The sequence below is a fragment of the Zonotrichia leucophrys genome, unplaced genomic scaffold (genome assembly GCF_028769735.1).
Source record: "Zonotrichia leucophrys gambelii isolate GWCS_2022_RI unplaced genomic scaffold, RI_Zleu_2.0 Scaffold_293_66025, whole genome shotgun sequence".
NCBI classification, from domain to species: Eukaryota; Metazoa; Chordata; class Aves; order Passeriformes; family Passerellidae; genus Zonotrichia; species Zonotrichia leucophrys.
Window position 1 is genome coordinate 1 of NW_026992498.1, and position 18336 is coordinate 18336.

General features: G+C 47.2%; 1 protein-coding gene across 1 annotated transcript in view; it reads left to right on the top strand.

Annotated features, from left to right (window-relative positions):
- Positions 1 to 6: 6 nt before the first annotated feature.
- Positions 7 to 18336, top strand: part of ZFTRAF1 (zinc finger TRAF-type containing 1) — a 36368-nt gene continuing 18038 nt past the window's right edge. The window contains exon 1 of the mRNA XM_064700980.1: positions 7 to 339. Within this exon, the coding sequence (XP_064557050.1) occupies positions 7 to 339 (333 nt within the window). The remainder of the gene's footprint in view (positions 340 to 18336) is intronic.

Sequence of the window (18336 nt, forward strand, 5' to 3'; positions counted from 1 at the left end):
TCGGCGATGGCGGCGATGTCCGGGCCGGAGGAGCGCGATGCCGGCGGCGGCCCCGCCGCTCCCTCCGCTCCTTCCGCGGCCGCTCCGGGTCCCGCAGCCGCGGCCGCGCTGGGGGGAGGAGGCGAAAGCGGCGGCGCGGAGGAAGCGGCGGCGGCGGCGGCGCTGCTGTTGGAGGCGGGCGCCGATCCCGACGCGCCGCCCAAGAAGCGGCTGAGGGCGGCCGGGAGCGGCGGCGGCGGCGCGGAGGGGGCGGCGGGCAGCGTGAAGCTGGAGGAGCGCCTCTACTCCGTGCTCTGCTGCACCGTGTGCCTCGACCTGCCCAAGGCTTCCGTCTATCAGGTATGGGGACACTCTGGGGACAGGGGGACGGCGCTGGGGACATGGGGACAGGATGAAGGGGTTGGGGACAGGGACACCCCCTTGGGGACACCCTCAGGGGACAGGGACAGTCCTTGGGGACGTGAGGAAATGGGTTTGGGGACAGGGACACCCCCTTGGGGACATGGGGACAGCAGTGGTGGCACCGGGACCAGGCTGAGGGGGCACCGGGAGCAGGCTGAGGGGGCAGCGGGGGGAGTCGTGAGGGGATTGGGGCAGTTCTGAGGCGGCCACAGCGCTTTGGGGACATGGGGACACCTCCTTGGGGACAGGGACAGCCCTTTGGGGACAGGGACACCCCCTTGGGGGCATGGGGACATCCCCAGGTGGCAGCAGGACAAGGCTGAGGTGGCACCGGGAGGGATCGTGAGGGGATTGGGGACGGTCCTGAGGGGATTGGGGACAGGGACACCCCCTTGGGGACACCCTCAGGGGACAGGGACAGTTCTTGGGGACATGAGGAAATGGGTTTGGGGACAGGGACACCTCCTTGGGGACATGGGGACAGCCTGAGGGGGCACCGGGAGCAGGCTGAGGGGGCAGCGGGAGGGGTTGTGAGGGGATTGGGGACAGTGCCACCCCCTTGGGGACATGGGGACATCTCATGGTGGCACCAGGACCCAGCTGAGTGGGCACCAGGAGGGGTCCTGAGAGGATTGGGGACACAGGGACACCCCTTGGGAACAGGAACACCCCTTTGGGGACAGGGACAGCCCTTTGGGGACAAGGGGACATCCTCAGGTGGCACCGGGATGAGGCTGAGGGGGCAGTGGGAGGGATCGTGAGGGGTTGAGGACGGTCCTGAGGGGATTGGGGACAGGGACACCCCCTTGGGGACACTGGGACACCCCTTGGGGACACTGGGACACCCCCTTGGGGACAGGGACACCCCCTTGGGGACATGGGGACATCCTCAGGTGGCACCAGGACCCAGCTGAGTGGGCACCAGGAGGGGTCCTGAGAGGATTTGGGACAGTGACACCCCCTTGGGACACCCCCAGGGGACATGGGGACATGGCTTTGGGGACAGGGACACCCCATTGGGGACATGCGGACACCTCTTTGGGGACACCCCCAGGGGACATGGGGACATGGCTTTGGGGACAGGGACACCCCATTGGGGACATGCGGACACCTCTTTGGGGACATGGGGACACCTCTTGGGGACACAGGGACACCCCTTGGGGACATGGGGACACCCTTTGGGGACACAGGGACACCCTTTGGGGTGACAGGGACAGAGCCGAGGTGGCACCGGGACAGCTCTCAGGGGATGGGGACACCCCCAGGGCAGTGCCACCTCCTTTGGGGACACGGGGACAGCCCCTGGTGGCACTGTCACCCTCCCTTGGTGGCATTGTCACCCTCCCTTGGTGGCACTGTCACCCCCTGGTGTCATTGTCACCCCCTGGTGGCCCTGTCACCCCTGTGGTGGCACTGTCACCTGTTTGGTGTCCCTGTCACTGCTTTGGTGGCCCTGTCGCCCCTTGGTGTCATTGTCACCCTCCTGGTGTCCCTGTCACCCCTGTGGTGGCCCTGTCACCCTCCTGGTGTCATTGTCACCCCTGTGGTGTCCCTGTCACCCCCTGGTGGCCCTGTCACCCCCTGGTGTCATTGTCACCCCCCTGGTGGCCCTGTCACCCCTGTGGTGGCCCTGTCACCCTCCTGGTGGCATTGTCACCCTTTTGGTGTCCCTGTCACCCCCCTGGTGTCATTGTCACCCCTCTGGTGTCCCTGTCACCCCTCTGGTGGCCCTGTCACCCCTGTGGTGGCCCTGTCACTGCTTTGGTGGCCCTGTCACTGCTCTGGTGGCCCTGTCACCCTTCTGTGGCATTGTCACCCATTTGGTGGCCCTGTCACCTTCTTGCTGGCCTTGTCACCCCTGTGGTGTCCCTGTCACCCCCTGGTGGCCCTGTCACCCCCCTGGTGTCCCTGTCACCCCTGTGGTGGCCCTGTCACCTCCTTGGTGGCCCTGTCACCCCCCTGGTGTCATTGTCACCCCTGTGGTGTCCCTGTCACCCCCCTGGTGGCCCTGTCACCCCCTGGTGTCCCTGTCACCCCCTGGTGTCCCTGTCACCCCCCTGGTGGCCCTGTCACCCCCCTGGTGGCACTGTCACCCCTGTGGTGGCCCTGTCACTGCTTTGGTGGCCCTGTCACCCCTCTGGTGGCACTGTCACCTCCTTGGTGGCACTGTCACCCCCCTGGTGGCACTGTCACCCCTCTGGTGGCCCTGTCACCCCTGTGGTGGCCCTGTCACCCCTTGGTGGCACTGTCACCCCCCTGGTGGCCCTGTCACCTCCCTGGTGGCCCTGTCACCCCCTATAGTGACCATGTCACCCATTTGGTGGCCCTGTCACCTCTCTGGTGGCCCTGTCACCCCCTATAGTGACCATGTCACCCCTGTGGTGGCCCTGTCACCTCCTTGGTGGCATTGTCACCCTTTTGGTGGCCTCGTCACCTCTTTGGTGGCTGTGTCACCTCCCTGGTGTCCCTGTCACCCCCTGGTGTCCCTGTCACCCCCCTTGGGCACAGCCGGTGTCACCCCAGGGTTTTGTCACCCCCTGTCCCTTCAGGGCTCATCGAGGGCCACCAACGTCCCCTCAGGGCCACCAAACCCTGCCAGGGTGTCCCTGTCCCCTCCTGGGCCACCAAACCACCCCATGGGCCACCAAGGCCTCACTTTGTCCCCTCAGGGCCACCAAACCCTGCCAGGGCCACCAAACTGTCCCAGAGGCCACCAGAAGTGTCCCAGAGTGTCCCTGTCCCCTCAGGGGCCACCAAAGTCACTCTGGGGGCCACCAAAGTGTCCCCCTGGGCCACCAGGGGCTCCTTTGGCACCTCCTGGGCCACCAAGGTCTCCCAGGGCCACCAAAGTGTCCCAGGGGCCACCAAAGTGTCCCAGGGCCACCAAGGGCTGCTTTGGCACCTCCTGGGCCACCAAAGTGTCCCCAGGGGCCACCAAACCCCTCAGGGTGTCCCTGTCCTCTCCTGGGCCACCAAAGTCACCCCAGGGCCACCAAGGGCTCCTTTGGCACCTCCTGGGCCACCAAAGTGTCCTCAGGGGCCACCAAAGTGTCCCTGGGGCCACCAAAGTTCCCTCCTGGGCCACCAAACCTCCTCAGGGTGTCCCTGTCCCCTCCTGGGCCACCAAAGTCACCCCAGGGCCACCAAGGGCTCCTTTGGCACCTCTGGGCCACCAAAGTGTCCCCAGGGCCACCAAGGTCTCCTGGGGGCCACCAAGGGCTCCTTTGTCACTCCTGGGGCCACCAAAGTCACCCCAGGGGCCACCAAAATCCCCTCATGGGCCACCAAAGTCGCCCCAGGGCCACCAAGGTCTCCTGGGGGCCACCAAGGCCTGGGGCCACCAGGGGCTCCTTTGGCACCCCTGGGCCACCAAAGTGTCCTCAGGGGCCACCAAACCTCCTCAGGTGTCCCTGTCCCCTCCTGGGCCACCAAAGTCACCCCAGGGCCACCAAGGTCTCCTGGAGGCCACCAAGGCCTGGGGCCACCAAATGGTCCCCTGGGGCCACCAAGGGCTCCTTTGGCACCTCCTGGGCCACCAAAGTCACCCCAGGGGCCACCCAATGTACCCCATGGGCCACCAAACTGTCCCAGGGCCACCAAAAATGTCCCAGAGTGACCTTGTCCCTTCATGGGCCACCAAACTGTCCCAGGGGCCACCAAATTCTCCTGGGGCCACCAAAGTTCCCTCCTGGGCCACTGAAGTCCTCTCCTGGGCCACCAAGGCCTCACTTTGTCCCCTTATGGGCCACCAAAGTCACCTCAGGGGCCACCAAAGTGTCCCAGGGGCCACCAATGTCCTCTCATGGCCACCAAAACCATTCCAGAGTGTCCCTGTCCCCTCCTGGGCCACCAAAGTCACCCTGGGGGCTACCAAAGTGTCCCCCTGGGCCACCAGGGGCTCCTTTGGCCCCTCTAGGGACACCAAAGCGTCCCAGGGGCCACCAAAGTGTCCCAGGGGCCACCGAAGTGTCCTCAGGGTGTCCCTGTCCCCTCCTGGGCCACCAAAGTCACCCCAGGGCCACCAAGTGCTCCTTCGGCACCTCTGGGCCACCAAAGTCACCCCAGGGCCACCAAGGCCTCACTTTGTCCCCTCAGGGGCCACGAAATCCCTGCCAGGGCCACCAAAGTGTCCCAGGGCCACCAAAGTCACCTCAGGGTGTCCCTGTCCCCTCATGGGCCCCCACAGTCACCTCATGGGCCACCAAGGACTGGGGCCACCAAAGTCACCCCAGGGCCACCAAGGTCTCACTTTGTCCCCTCATGGGCCACCAGACTGTCCCAGGGGCCACCGATGTGCTCTCATGGCCACCAAAAGTGTCCCAGAGTGTCCCTGTCCCCTCAGGGGCCACCAAAGTCACCCTGGGGGCCACCAAAGTGTCCCCCTGGGCCACCAGGGGCTCCTTTGGCCCCTCTAGGGACACCAAAGTCCCCTCAGGGCCACCAAAGTGTCCCCAGGGCCACCAAAGTCACCACAGGGCCACCAAGGGCTCCTTTGTCACCCCTGGGCCACCAAAGTCACCTCATGGCCACCAAACTGTCCCAGGGGCCACCAAATTCTCCTGGGGCCACCAAAGTTCCCTCCTGGGCCACCAAAGTGTCCCAGGGGCCACCAAAGTATCCTCAGGATGTCCCTGTCCCCTTCTGGGCCACCAAAGTCTCCCCATGGGCCACCAAGGGCTCCTGGGGGCCACCAAGGCCTGGGGCCACCAAAACCACCAAGGGGCCACCAAGGGCTCCTTTGGCACCTCCTGGGCCACCAAACCCCCCCAGGGGCCACCAATGTCCCCTCATGGTCACCAAAAGTGTCCCAGGGTGTCCCTGTCCCCTCCTGGGCCACCAAAGTCACCCCAGGGCCACCAAAGTGTCCTCAGGGGCCACCAAACCTCCTCAGGGTGTCCCTGTCCCCTCCTGGGCCACGAAAGTCCCCTCATGGGCCACCAGGGGCTCCTTTGTCACTCCTGGGCCACCAAACCCTGCCAGGGCCACCAAAGTGTCCCAGGGGCCACCAAAAGTGTCCCAGAGTGTCCCTGTCCCCTCATGGGCTGCCAAACCCTGCCAGGGCCACCAAACTGTCCCCTCCAGGGACCACCAAACCCCTGCCAGGGCCACCAAATCCTCCTGGGCCACCAAAGTGTCCTCAGGGGCCACCAAACCTCCTCAGGGTGTCCCTGTCCCCTGCTGGGCCACCAAAGTCACCCCAGGGCCACCAAGGCCTGGGGCCACCAAAGGCTCCTCTGGGGCCACCAAGGGCTCCTTTGGCACCTCCTGGGTCACCAAAGTGTCCTCAGGGGCCACCAAACCTCCTCAGGGTGTCCCTGTCCCCTCCTGGGCCACCAAAGTCACCCCAGGGCCACCAAAGTCCCCCCACGTGCCACCAAGGCCTGGGGCCACCAAAGTCACCTCATGGACCACCAAGGGCTCCTTTGGCACCTCCTGGGCCACCAAAGTGTCCCAGGGGCCACCAATGTCCTCTCATGGCCACCAAAACCATTCCAGAGTGTCCCTGTCCCCTCCTGGGCCACCAAACCCTGCCAGGGCCACCAAAGGCTCCTCAAGGTCCTTCATGTCACCTCCTGGGCCACCAATGTCACCCCAGGGGCCACCAAGGCCTGGGGCCACCAAGGGCTCCTTTGGCACCTCCTGGGCCACCAAAGTGTCCTCAGGGCCACCAAAGGCCCTTCATGGGCCACCAAAGCCACCCCAGGGCCACCAAGGTCTCCTGGGGGCCACCAAGGCCTGGGGCCACCAAAGTCCCCTCATGGGCCACCACCAAAGTGCCCCCAGGTGCCACCAAGGCCTGGGGCCACCAAAGTCCCCTCATGGGCCACCAAGGGCTGGGACCACCAAAGGCTCCTCTGGGGCCACCAAGGGCTCCTTTGGCACCTCCTGGGCCACCAAACCCCCCCAGGGGCCACCAATGTCCTCTCATGGCCACCAAAAGTGTCCCAGAGTGTCCCTGTCCCCTCCTGGGCCACCAAAGTCACCCCAGGGCCACCAAAGTGTCCTCAGGGGCCACCAAGCCCCTCAGGGTGTCCCTGTCCCCTCAGGGCCACCAAAGTCACCTCAGGGCCACCAAAGTCCCCCCAGGTGCCATCAGGGCCTGGGGCCACCAAAGTGTCCTCAGGGTGTCCCTGTCCCCTTCTGGGCCACCAAAGTCACCTCATGGACCACCAAGGGCTCCTTTGGCACCTCCTGGGCCACCAAAGTGTCCCCAGGGGCCACCAAACCCCCCAGGGTGTCCCTGTCCCCTCCTGGGCCACCAAAGTCACCCCAGGGCCACCAAGGCCTCACTTTGTCCCCTCAGGGGCCACCAAAGTCACCTCAGGGGCCACCAGACTGTCCCAGGGGCCACCGATGTCCTCTCATGGCCACCAGAAGTGTCCCAGAGTGTCCCTGTCCCCTCAGGGGCCACCAAAGTCACCCTGGGGGCCACCAAAGTGTCCCCCTGGGCCACCAAGGGCTCCTTTGGCACCTCCTGGGCCACCAAAGCGTCCCAGGGGCCACCAAATCCTCCTGGGGCCACCAGAATTCCCTTCTGGGCCACCAAAGTGTCCTCAGGGTGTCCCTGTCCCCTCCTGGGCCATCAAAGTCACCCCAGGGCCACCAAGGGCTCCTTTGGCACCTCCTGGGTCACCAATGTCCCCTCATGGCCACCAAACTGTCCCAGGGGCCACCAAATCCTCCTGGGGCCACCAAAGTTTCCTCCTGGGCCACCAAAGTGTCCTCAGGGGCCACCAAACCTGCTCAGGGTGTCCCTGTCCCCTCCTGGGCCACCAAAGTGTCCCCAGGGCCACCAAGGTCTCCTGGAGGCCACCAAGGCCTGGGGCCACCAAAGTCCCCCCAGGGCCACCAAGGGCTCCTTTGGCACCTCCTGGGCCACCAAGGGCTCACTTTGTTCCCTCCAGGGCCACCAAAGTCACCCCAGGGCCACCAAAGTGCCCTCATGGGCCACCACCAAAGTCCCCCCAGGTGCCATCAGGGCCTGGGGCCACCAAAGTCACCTCATGGACCACCAAGGGCTCCTTTGGCACCTCCTGGGCCACCAAAGTGTCCCAGGGCCACCAAAGGCCCCTCCTGGGCCATCAAAGTCATCCCAGGGCCACCAAAGTTCCCTCCTGGGCCACCCAAGTGTCCTCAGGGTGTCCCTGCCCCCTCCTGGGCCACCAAAGTCCCCTCAGGGCCACCAAAGTGTCCTCAGGGCCACCAAACCCCTCAGGGTGTCCTTGTCCCCTCCTGGGCCACCAAAGTCACCTCAGGGCCACCAAGGACTCCTTTGGCACCTCTGGGCCACCAAACTGTCCCCAGGGCCACCAAACCATCTCAGGGTGTCCCTGTCCCCTCCTGGGCCACCAAAGTCCCCTCAGGGCCACCAAGGGCTCCTTTGTCCCCTCCTGGGCCACCAAAGCCCTGCCAGGGCCACCAAAGTGTCCCCTCAAGGTCCTTCTTGTCCCCTCCTGGGCCACCAAAGTGTCCTCAGGGGCCACCAAGGCAGGGACGGACAGGGGTTCATTAATGCTGCGGGTAATTAATGCTGGGATGGGATCCAATTAACTGCTGATCCATTGATTGAGTGATTGATTTGTTGATTAATTGCTCGGGGATTTAGTGTATGAATTAAGGAGTTGATTGATTAATTGAGGTATTGATTGATTGAGTAGTTCTGGGGTTAATTAGAGCTGGGGTTAATTAATGGCAGGGTGGGATCCAATGAATTGGGTATTGATTTATTGATTGATTGATAAATATAGAATTGATTGATTAATGCATTAACTAAGTGAATTGGGTAGTTAATTAATCAATCAATTAATTAACCAATTGGGTATGGTTTAATTGATTACTAAATATATAATTTATTCATTACTGGATTAACTAATTGAATTGGGTAATTAATCAATCAAACAATTAATTAATCAATTTGGTATGGATTAATTGATTAATAAATATAGAATTGATTCATTAATGGATTAACTAAGTGAATTGGGTAATTAATCAATCAATTGAATAATTAATCAATTGGGTATGGATTAATTGATTAATTAATATAAAATTGGTTCATTAATGGATTAACTAATTGAATGATTAACAAAATCTGGGATTAATTAGATCTGGCGTTAATTAATGGCAGGGTGGGATCCAATGAATTGGGTATTGATTAATTAATTGATGGATAAATATAGAATTGATTGATTAATGGATTAACTAATTGAATTGGGTAATTAATCAATCAATCAATTAATTAATCAATTGGGTATGAATGAATTGATGAATAAATATAGAATTGATTGATTAATGGATTAACTAATTGAATTGGGTAGTTAATTAATCAATCAATTAATTAACCAATTGGGTATGGTTTAATTTATTAATTATATATTTCTAATACAATTATATATTACATATATAATTATATATTATGTATATAATTTTATGTTATATTTATAAATATAAAATATATTCATTAATGGATTAACTAATTGAATGATTAACAAAATCTGGGATTAATTAAATCTGGGGTTAATTAATGCCAGGATGGGATCCAATGAATTGGGTATTGATTGATTACTTGATTGATATATATAGAATTGATTCATTAGTGGATTATCTAATGGAATTGGGTAATTAATCAATCAATCAATCAATTAATTAATCAATTGGGTATGAATTAATTAATAAATATAGAATTGATTCATTAATGGATTAACTAATTGAATGATTAATGAAATCTGGTATTAATTAGACGTGGGGTTAATTAATGCCAGGGTGGGATCCAATGAATTGGGTATTGATTAATTAATTGATTGATAAATATAGAATTGATTGATTAATGGATTAACTAATTGAATTGGGTAGTTAATCAATTAATTAATCAATTGGGTATGAATGAATTGATGAATAAATATAGAATTGATTCATTAATGGATTAACTAATTGAATTGGGTAGTTAATTAATCAATCAATCAATTAATTAACCAATTGGGTACGGATTAATTTATTAATTATAATTATTATACAATTATATATTATATATAAAATTATATATTATGTATATAATTATATGTTATATTTATAAATATAAAATTGATTAATGGATTAACTAATTGATTAACGAAATCTGGGATTAATTAGATCTGGGGTTAATTAATGCCAGGGTGGGATCCAATGAATTGGGTATTGATTAATTAATTGATTGATAAATATAGAATTGATTCATTAGTGGATTAACTAATGGAATTGGGTAATTAATCAATCAATCAATCAATTAATCAATTGGGTATTGATTAATTGATTAATAAATATAAAATTGATTCATTAATGGATTAACTAATTAAATGATTAATGAAATCAGGGATTAATTAGATCTGGGGCTAATTAATGCCAGGGTGGGATCCAATGAATTGGGTATTGATTGATTCATTAATGAATGGATGGATTGATTGATTAATTAATTAATTCAGGGATTCATTGATGGGGTTAATTAAATTGTGGGGCAATTAAATCAGAGGGTAATTAATTCCAGGGTGGGATCCAATGAATTAGTTATTGATTGATTGATTACTTGATTAATTGATTGATTAATTGATTGATTTATTGATTGATTAATTAATTCAGGGATTGATTGAGGAATTAATTCTGGGATTAATTAAATCTGGGACTAATTAATGCCAGAGTGGGAACCAATTAACTGAATAATTGATTGATTAATTGATTTATTTAGGGGTTAAATAAATCTGGGGCTAATTAATGCCCGGATGTGATCCAATTAATTAATTACTGATTAATTCATTCATTAACTAATTGCTTGATTAATTTATTAATTAATTCAATATTTAATTGATTCACTAATTGATTTAGTTAATTGATTCACTAAATGTGGGATTAATTAATTCTGGGACTAATTAATGCCAGGATGAGATCCAATGAATTGGTTATTGATTGATTAATTGATTAATTTATTGATTAACTAAATCTGGGATTAATTAATGCCAGGATGGGAACCAATTAAATGACTAATTGATTGATTATTTGATTAAGAATTGATTAATTTTGGGGTTAATTAAATCTTGGGCTAATTAATGCCAGGATGGGATTCAATGAATTAGTTATTGATTGATTACTTGATTAACTGACTGATTAATTGATTGATTGATTGATTGATTTATTAATTAACTGATTAATTGATTGATTAACAAAAATTTGGATTAGTTAAATGTGGAATTAATTCAATGAACAATTCAACTTATTGGGAATCAATTAATTGATTAATTAGTTGATTAAATTGGGAATATTAGGGATAAATAATGGGGGAAAAATTGATAAATAACGGATTAAAAATGGTGGGAAATGGAAATAAATAAGGGAGGAAAATGAGGAAAAATTGGGAATATTTGGGATAAATAATGGGGGAAATTATTGATAAATAAGGGATTAAAATGGGAAAATATTGTGGGAAAATGGAAATAAATAAATGGAAAAATTGGAAATATTTGGGATAAATAATTGGGGACATTGTTAATTAATAAAGTGGGAAAATTGAGGAAAATTGGGAATATTTGGGATAAATAAGTAGGGGGGAAAATGTGGAAAAATTGGGAATATTGGGATAAATAAGAGGGAAAATTGTTCATAAATTAGGGATTAAAATGAGGAAAAAAGGTGGGAAAATGGGGAAAAAAATAGGAATATTTGGGATAAATAATGGAGGAAAGTATTGATAAATAAGGGATTAAAAATGTGAAAAAATGGTGGGAAAAAGAGGAAAAATTTGGAATATTTGGGATAAATAATGGGGGAAAATATTGATAAATAAGGGAGGAAATTGAGGAAAAATTTGGAATATTTGGGATAAATAATTGGGGAAAATATTGATAAATAAGGGATTAAAAATGATAGGAAATGGAAATAAATAAGGGAGGAAAATGAGGAAAAATTGGGAATATTTGGGATAAATAATTGGGGAAAAATATTGATAAATAAGGGATAAAAATGGGAAAAAGTGGTGGAAAAATGGAAATAAGTAAGGGAGGAAAATGGGGAAAAATTGGGAATATTGGGGATAAATAATGGGGAAATTATTGATAAATAAGGGATTAAAATGGGAAAATATTGTGGGAAAATGGAAATAAATAAATGGAAAAATTGGGAATATTTAGGGTAAATAATGGGGGAAAAATTGATAAATAAGGGATTAAAAATGGTGGGAAAGGGAAATAAATAAGGGAGGAAAATGAGGAAAAATTGGGAATACTTGGGATAAATAATTGGGGAAAATATTGATCAATAAGGGATTAAAATGGGAAAATATTGTGGGAAAATGGAAATAAATAAATGGAAAAATTGGGAATATTTGGGGTAAATAATGGGGGGAAAATTCATAAATAAGAGTGAAAAATGGGGAAAAATTTGGAATATTTGGGATAAATAATTGGGGGAAAATATTCATAAATAAGGGACTAAAATTGGTGGGAAATGAAAATAAATAATGGGGGAAAATGAGGAAAAATTGGGAATATTTGGGATAAATAACAGGAGAAAATATTGATAAATAAGGGATAAAAATGGGAAAAAGTGGTGGAAAAATGGAAATAAATAAATGGAAAAATTGGGAATATTTGGGGTAAATAATGGGGGAAAATATTGATAAATTAGGGAAGGAAATGAGGGAAAATTTGGAATACTTGGGATAAATAATTGGGGGAATTGTTAATTAATAAAGTGGGAAAATGGGGAAAAATTTGGAATATTTGAGATAAATAGGTAGGGGGGAAAATGAGGAAAAATTGGAAAAATTGGGATTAATAATGGGGGGAAATATTCATAAATTAGGGATTAAAATGAGGAAAAAAAGGTGGGAAAATGGGGAAAAAAATAGGAATATTTGGGATAAATAATGGAGGAAAGTATTGATAAATAAGGGATTAAAATGGGGAAATATTGTGGGAAAATGGAAATAAATAAATGGAAAAATTGGGAATATTTGGGGTAAATAATGGGGGAAAATATTGATAAATAAGAGAGAAAAATGGGGAAAAATTTGGAATATTTGGGAGAAATAATTGGGGGAAATATTGATAAATTAGGGAGGAAAATGAGGAAAAATTGGGAATATTTGGGATAAATAATTGGGGGAATTGTTAATTAATAAAGTGGGAAAATGGGGAAAAATTGGGAATATTTGAGATAAATAAGTAGGGGGAAAATGAGGAAAAATTGGAAATATTGGGATAAAGAATAGGGAAAATTATTCATAAATTAGGGATTAAAATGAGGAAAAAAGGTGGGAAAATGGGGAAAAAATAGGAATATTTGGGATAAATAATTGGGGGAAATATTGATAAATAAGGGATTAAAATGGGAAAAAATGGTGGGAAAATGAGGAAAAATTGGGAATATTTGGGATAAATAATTGGGGAAATTATTGATAAATAAGGGAAGAAAAAGGGGGAAAAATTGGGAATATTAGGGATTAATAATAGGGGGAAAATATTGATAAATAAGGGACTAAAATTGGTGGGAAAGGGAAATAAATAAGGGAGGGAAATGAGGAAAAATTTGGAATATTTGGGATAAATAATTGGGGGAAATATTGATAAATAAGGGAGAAAAGGGAGAAAAAATTTGGAATATTTGGGATAAATTACAAGGAATGTATTGATAAATAAAGGGGGAAAATTTGGGGAAAAAAAGGTGGGAAAATGGGGATAAATTGGCAATATTTGGGATAAATAATAGGAAAAAATTCATAAATTAGGTGGGAAAATGAGAATAAATTGAGAATACTAGGGATAAATAAAGGGTGAAAATATTGAAAAATAACACAGGAAAATGGGGGAAAATTTGGAATATTTGGGATAAAGAATGGGGGAAAATATTGATAATAAAGAAAAAAATGAGGAAAAAAAGATGGAAAATGAGAATAAATAAGGTGGGAAAATGCAGATAAATTGGCAATATTAGGGATAAATATTAAGGATTAATTACAGATATATTCAGGAAAAATGAGAGATAAATTTCAGGATAATTCCCAGAATAATTTAACCCTTGAAGAGCCAGAATGGAGCTTTTCCATGGGGATTTTTGGGTTCCACCATCACCGTGTCCACCCCGTGCCTCAGTTTCCCTTCCACCAACCCAGCCACAAATTCCAACAGAACAAAATTCTCCAAAATTCCCATTTTTGTCTCATTTCCCAGTGCAACCATGGGAAATTCCAATGGGGGATTGGGAATCAATGGGGAATCAATGGGGAATGGGCAATCAATTGGAACCAATGGGAATCAATGTGGAATCGATGGGGGATCAATGGGGAATCAATGGGAATTGGGGATCAATGGGCAATCAATTGGAACCAATGGGAATCAATGTGGAATCGATGGGGAATCGATGGGGAATCAATGGGGAATTGGGAATCAATGGGAAATTCCAATGGGGAATCAATGGGGAATCAATGGGCAATCAATGGGCAATCAATGGGCAATCAATGGGGAATCAATGAGAATTGGGGATCAATGGGGAATTCCAACGGGAATTGGGAATCAATGGGGAATCAATGGGGCATCAATGGTGAATGGGGAATCAATGGGGAATCAATGGGGAATTGGGAATCAATGGGAATCAATGGGAATCAATGGGAATCAATGAGGAATTGGGAATCAATGGGAAATTCCAATGGGCAATCAATGGGGAATCAATGGGGAATTGGGAATCAGTGTGCAATTGGGAATCAATGGGGAATTCCAATGAAGAATCAATGGGGAATCAATGGGGAATCAATGGGAATCAGTGGGGAATTGGGAATCAATGGGGAATTGGGAAACAATGGGAATCAATGGGGAATTGGAAAACAATGGGAATCAATGGGGATCAATGGGAATCAATGGGGAATTGGGAATCAGAGTGCAATTGGGAATCAATGGGGAATTCCAGTGAAGAATCAATGGGGATGAATGGGAAATTCCAATGGGAAAATGGGAATGAATAGGGAGAAATAATGGGGGAAAATGAGGAAAAAATGGGAATATTCGGGATAAGTAATGGGGGAAATATTGGTAAATAGAGAGGGAAATGGGGAAAAAAGGGTGGAAAATGAGAATAAATAAGGTGGGAAAATGAGGAAAAATTGGGAATATTTGGGATAAACGATAGGGATTAATAGCAGAAATATTCAGGAAAAATTAGAGATAAATTTCAGGATAATTCCCAGAATAATTTAACCCTTTAAGACCCAGAATGGAGCTTTTCCATGGGGATTTTTGATTTTTACCACCACCATGTCCACCCCGTGCCTCAGTTTCCCTGCCGCCAACCCCACTAAGGAATTCTGATGGAATCTGACCCCAAAAATTCCCACTTTTTGTGTCCGCAGTGCACCAACGGGCACCTGATGTGCGCGGGGTGTTTGATGCACTGCTGGGAAATGGGGAATTCCAATGGGAAACTGGGAATCAATGGGGGATCAATGGGGAATCAATGGGGAATTGGGAATCAGTGGGGATCAATGGGAATCAATGGGGGATTCCAATGGGAATAAAGGGGAAATTGGGGAGAAATAATGGGGAAAAATGAGGATAAATTGGAAATATTTGGAATAAATAATAGGGGGAAATATTGATAAATAAGGGAGGAAAATTGATAAAATTGGGAATAATTTGAAAAAATAATGGGGGAAAATACTGATAAAAAAGGGGAGGAAAATGAGGAATTAAATGGTAAAAATGAGAATTAAATATGGGGAAATTGCAATTAAAAAGGTGGGGAAAGGGGAATAAAAACGGGACAAAATTTGAAATGGAAAAGTGTAGAAATACGAGCAATTGAATGGGAAAAATTTCAATTTCAAACGTGGGTAAATTATAATTAAAAATTCCTAAAAAACGTGGAATTCAATGGAAAAATAACACTAAAAATATTTAAAAATTCCCATTTTTTTTTTGGGTGTCCCCAGTGCACCAACGGGCACCTGATGTGCGCCGGGTGTTTGATGCACTGCTGGGAAATGGGGAATTCCATTGGGAAACTGGGAATCAATGGGGAATCAGTGGGGAATCAATGGGGAATCAATGGGGAATTGGGAATCAATGGGGATCAATGGGGAATCGGGAATCAATTGGGAATTAATGGGAATCAATGGGGTATTTGGAATCAATGGGGAATCAATGGGGAATTCCAGTGAGGAATTGGGGATCAATGGGGAATCAATGGGAATTGGGAATCAATGAGGAATTGGGAATCAATGGGAAATTCCAATGGGGAATCAATGGGGAATCAATGGGGAGACAATGGGAATTGGGGATCAATGGGGAATTGGGAATCAATGAGGAATCAATGGGGATCAATGGGAATTAATGGGAATCAATGGGGAATCAATGGGAATTGGGAATCAATGGGGAATCAATGGAGAAGTCCAATGGGGAATGGGGATCAATGGGGAATCAATGGGAATCAATGAGGAATTGGGGATCAATGGGGAATCAATGGGGAATCAATGGGGAATTGGGAATCAATGGGGGATTCCAATGGGAAAAAAGGGAAATTGGGGAGAAATAATGGGTGAAAACGAGAAAAAATTGGGAATATGTGGGATAAATAATAGGGGAAAATATTGAAAAATAAGGGAGGAAAATTGATAAAATTGGGAATAATTTGAAAAAAATAATAAGGGGGAAATACTGATAAAAAACAGGGGGAAAATGAGGAATTAAATGGTAAAAATGAGAATTAAATATGGGGAAAATTGCAATTAAAAAGGTGGGGAAAGGGGAATAAAAATGGGACAAAATTTGAAATTGCAAAGGGTTAGAAATACGAGAAATTGAATGGGAAAAATTTCAATTTCAAACGTGGGAAAACTATAATTAAAAATTCTTAAAAAATGTGGAATTAAATGAAAAAATACCACTAAAAATATTAAAAAATTCCCTTTTTTTTTTTTTGGGTGTCCCCAGTGCACCAACGGGCACCTGATGTGCGCGGGGTGTTTGATGCACTGCTGGGAAATGGGGAATTCCAATGGGAAACTGGGAATCAATGGGGGATCAATGGGGGATCAATGGGGAATGAATGGGGAATTGGGAATCAATGGGAAATTCCAATGGGGAATCAATGGGGAATCAATGGGGAGACAATGGGAATTGGGGATCAATGGGGAATTGGGAATCAATGGGGAATTGGGAATCAATGGGGAATTGGGAATCAATGAGGAATCAATGGGGAATTGGGAATCAATGGGGAATTGGGGATCAATGGGGAATTGGGAGTCAATGGGGAATCAATGATAATCAATGGGGAATCAATGGGGAGACAATGGGAATTGGGGATCAGTGGGGAATTGGGAATCAATGGGAATCAATGGGAATCAATGGGGAATTCCAATGGGAAAAAAGGGAAATTGGGGAGAAATAATGGGGAAAAATGAGGATAAATTGGGAATATTTGGAATAAATAATAAGGGAAAATATTGATAAATAAGGGAGAAAAATTGATAAAATTGGGAATAATTTGAAAAAAATAATAGGGGGGAAATACTGATAAAAAAATGGGAGGAAAATGAGGAATTAAATGGTAAAAATGAGAATTAAATATGGGGGAAATTGCAATTAAAAAGGTGGGGAAAGGGGAATAAAAACGGGACAAAATTTGAAATGGAAAAGTGTAGAAATACGAGCAATTGAATGGGAAAAATTTCAATTTCAAACGTGGGTAAATTATAATTAAAAATTCCTAAAAAACGTGGAATTCAATGGAAAAATAACACTAAAAATATTTAAAAATTCCCTTTTTTTTTTTGGGTGTCCCCAGTGCACCAACGGGCACCTGATGTGCGCGGGGTGTTTGATGCACTGCTGGGAAATAGGGAATTCCAATGGGAAACTGGGAATCAATGGGGGATCAGTGGGGAATCAATGGGAATTGGGGATCAATGGGGAATTGGGAATCAATGGGGAATCAATGGGAATCAATGGGGAATCAATGGGGAATTGGGGATCAGTGGGGAATCAATGGGAATCAGTGGGGAATTGGGAATCAATGGGGAATCAATGGGAATCAGTGGGGAATCAATGGGGAATTGGGAAACAATGGGAATCAATGGGGATCAATGGGCAATCAATGGGGAATCAGTGTGCAATTGGGAATCAATGGGCAATCAATGGGGAATCAATGGGGAAATGGGAATCAATGGGCAATCAATGGGCAATCAATGGGAAATTGGGAAACAATGGGAATCAATGGGAATCAATGGGGAATCAATGGGGAATCAATGGGGGATTGGGGATCAATGGGGAATCAATGGGGAATTCCAATGAAGAATCAATGGGGAAACAATGGGAATCAATGGGGATCAATGGGCAATCAATGGGGAATCAATGGGGAATTGGGAATCAGTGTGCAATTGGGAATCAATGGGGAATCAATGGGGAATTCCAATGAAGAATTAATGGGGATGAATGGGAAATTCCAATGGGAAAATGGGAATGAATAGGGAGAAATAACGGGGGAAAATGAGGAATAATTGGGAATATTTGGGATAAATGATAGGGACTAATAGCAGAAATATTTAGGAAAAATTAGAGATAAATTTCAGGATAATTCCTAGAATAATTTAACCCTTTAAGACCCAGAATGAGCTTTTCCATGGGATTTTTGACTTCTACCACACCATGTCACCCGTGCCTCAGTTTCCCTTCCACCAACCCATAAAGGAATTCTGATGGAATCTGAACCCCAAAAATTTCCATTTTTGTGTCCCAGTGCACCAACGGGCACTGATGTGTGCGGGGTATTGATGCACTGCTGGGAAATGGGGAATTCCATTGGGAAACTGGGAATCAATGGGGATCAATGGGGAATCAATGGGAATTGGGAATCAATGGGAAATCCAATGGGGAATCAATGGGAATCAATGGGGAGACAATGGGAATTGGGAATCAATGGGGAATC